This window comes from Rhagoletis zephyria, unplaced genomic scaffold (genome assembly GCF_001687245.7).
Source record: "Rhagoletis zephyria isolate East Lansing unplaced genomic scaffold, Rhagoletis_zephyria_1.1 Rzeph_scaffold_53781, whole genome shotgun sequence".
In the NCBI taxonomy this organism is placed as follows: Eukaryota; Metazoa; Arthropoda; class Insecta; order Diptera; family Tephritidae; genus Rhagoletis; species Rhagoletis zephyria.
Genome location: NW_016210834.1, coordinates 933 through 1,886, shown reverse-complemented (window position 1 = coordinate 1,886; position 954 = coordinate 933). Strand labels below are relative to the sequence as shown.

The following is a 954-nucleotide window of genomic DNA, read 5'->3' as shown; positions in this document are numbered from 1 at the left end:
TACATGCAAAAGGCGTTTTTTTGATAACCAAACTGACGCTTTCTCAATATAATCACCTGGCAACACTGTATAGCATGCATCACAAAATGAATTTTTTTCTCGCAGTTTATTATCAAGTTGTGCACCTGACAACCAGATGGTGCTGCTTGCCCTACTCTTATGAAGGCTCGCAATTCGCCCAATCACATATGTCAAACGTTGAGCTAATACCGTATGTCAAAGTTTTGACACAGCAATAACTTCCTGAATGACTGAAAATTTCATTCTGGATTTGGCACGTGGTAAGTTTGTTGTGATTATTAAATTATTAGTGTTGTTCAATTCATTCATTTCATTTTCAGATTCGACAATTAAGCGTGGCTGTTGCCGGTATTCCACATTGGTCATTTCCGAGCAACAATTTCAATTTTTCAAACGATTTGTAAAAGTCGTGGCATTGGCGTATTCGGTAATGATGATTGAGGAAACTGGTATACCTGCTGATATATGGCGTTTCTACCTTGCTTGTGCGCGTCCCGAAGGACAAGATTCTAGCTTTAGTTGGAATGACTTAGCGGCGCGTAATAATTCCGACTTGCTAAACAATCTGGGCAATTTTGTAAATCGTGCGTTAGTCTTTTGCGAAAAGAACTTTGATGGCGTCACACAAGCCATGACCCTAACCAAGGACGAACTCGTACTTTTGGCACTTATAAATCGTGAAGTCCGTGGCTATGTAAACTCACTTGAAAAGGCCAAATTACGTGATGGCATTCGACATTTGCTTTCAATTTCTCGCCAAGGCAATGGTTATATGCAAGCGCAACAGCCGTGGGTGTTACTGAAAGGCAATTAAATGCCAAGCAAACTCAGCTGATAAGCCCGCATACGGAAAAAGCTACTGAATCCGAACTGGTCATATTTGGCAAAAAAGGCCTTGCATGGACAAATTTTAACTAAGGCCAAGAAAAAAAG

At 40.5% G+C, this 954-nt stretch overlaps 1 protein-coding gene across 1 annotated transcript; it reads left to right on the top strand.

Moving 5' to 3' along the window:
* The first annotated feature begins 13 nt into the window (after nt 1-13).
* On the top strand, nt 14-947 carry LOC108356073 (methionine--tRNA ligase, cytoplasmic-like). The gene is made up of 2 exons (XM_017607206.1): nt 14-281; nt 342-947. Exons 1-2 carry the CDS (start codon nt 248-250, stop codon nt 833-835), a joined length of 528 nt encoding a protein of 175 aa, XP_017462695.1. The 5' UTR covers nt 14-247; the 3' UTR covers nt 836-947.
* The last annotated feature ends 7 nt before the right edge of the window (nt 948-954 follow it).

Bases quoted from the DNA above. Each gene is read 5' to 3' on its own strand.
- LOC108356073 (XM_017607206.1), top strand. From the start codon at position 248: ATGACTGAAAATTTCATTCTGGATTTGGCACGTG. The intron at 282-341 runs GTAAGTTTGTTG...TTTCATTTTCAG, and splicing joins CATTCTGGATTTGGCACGTG to ATTCGACAATTAAGCGTGGC.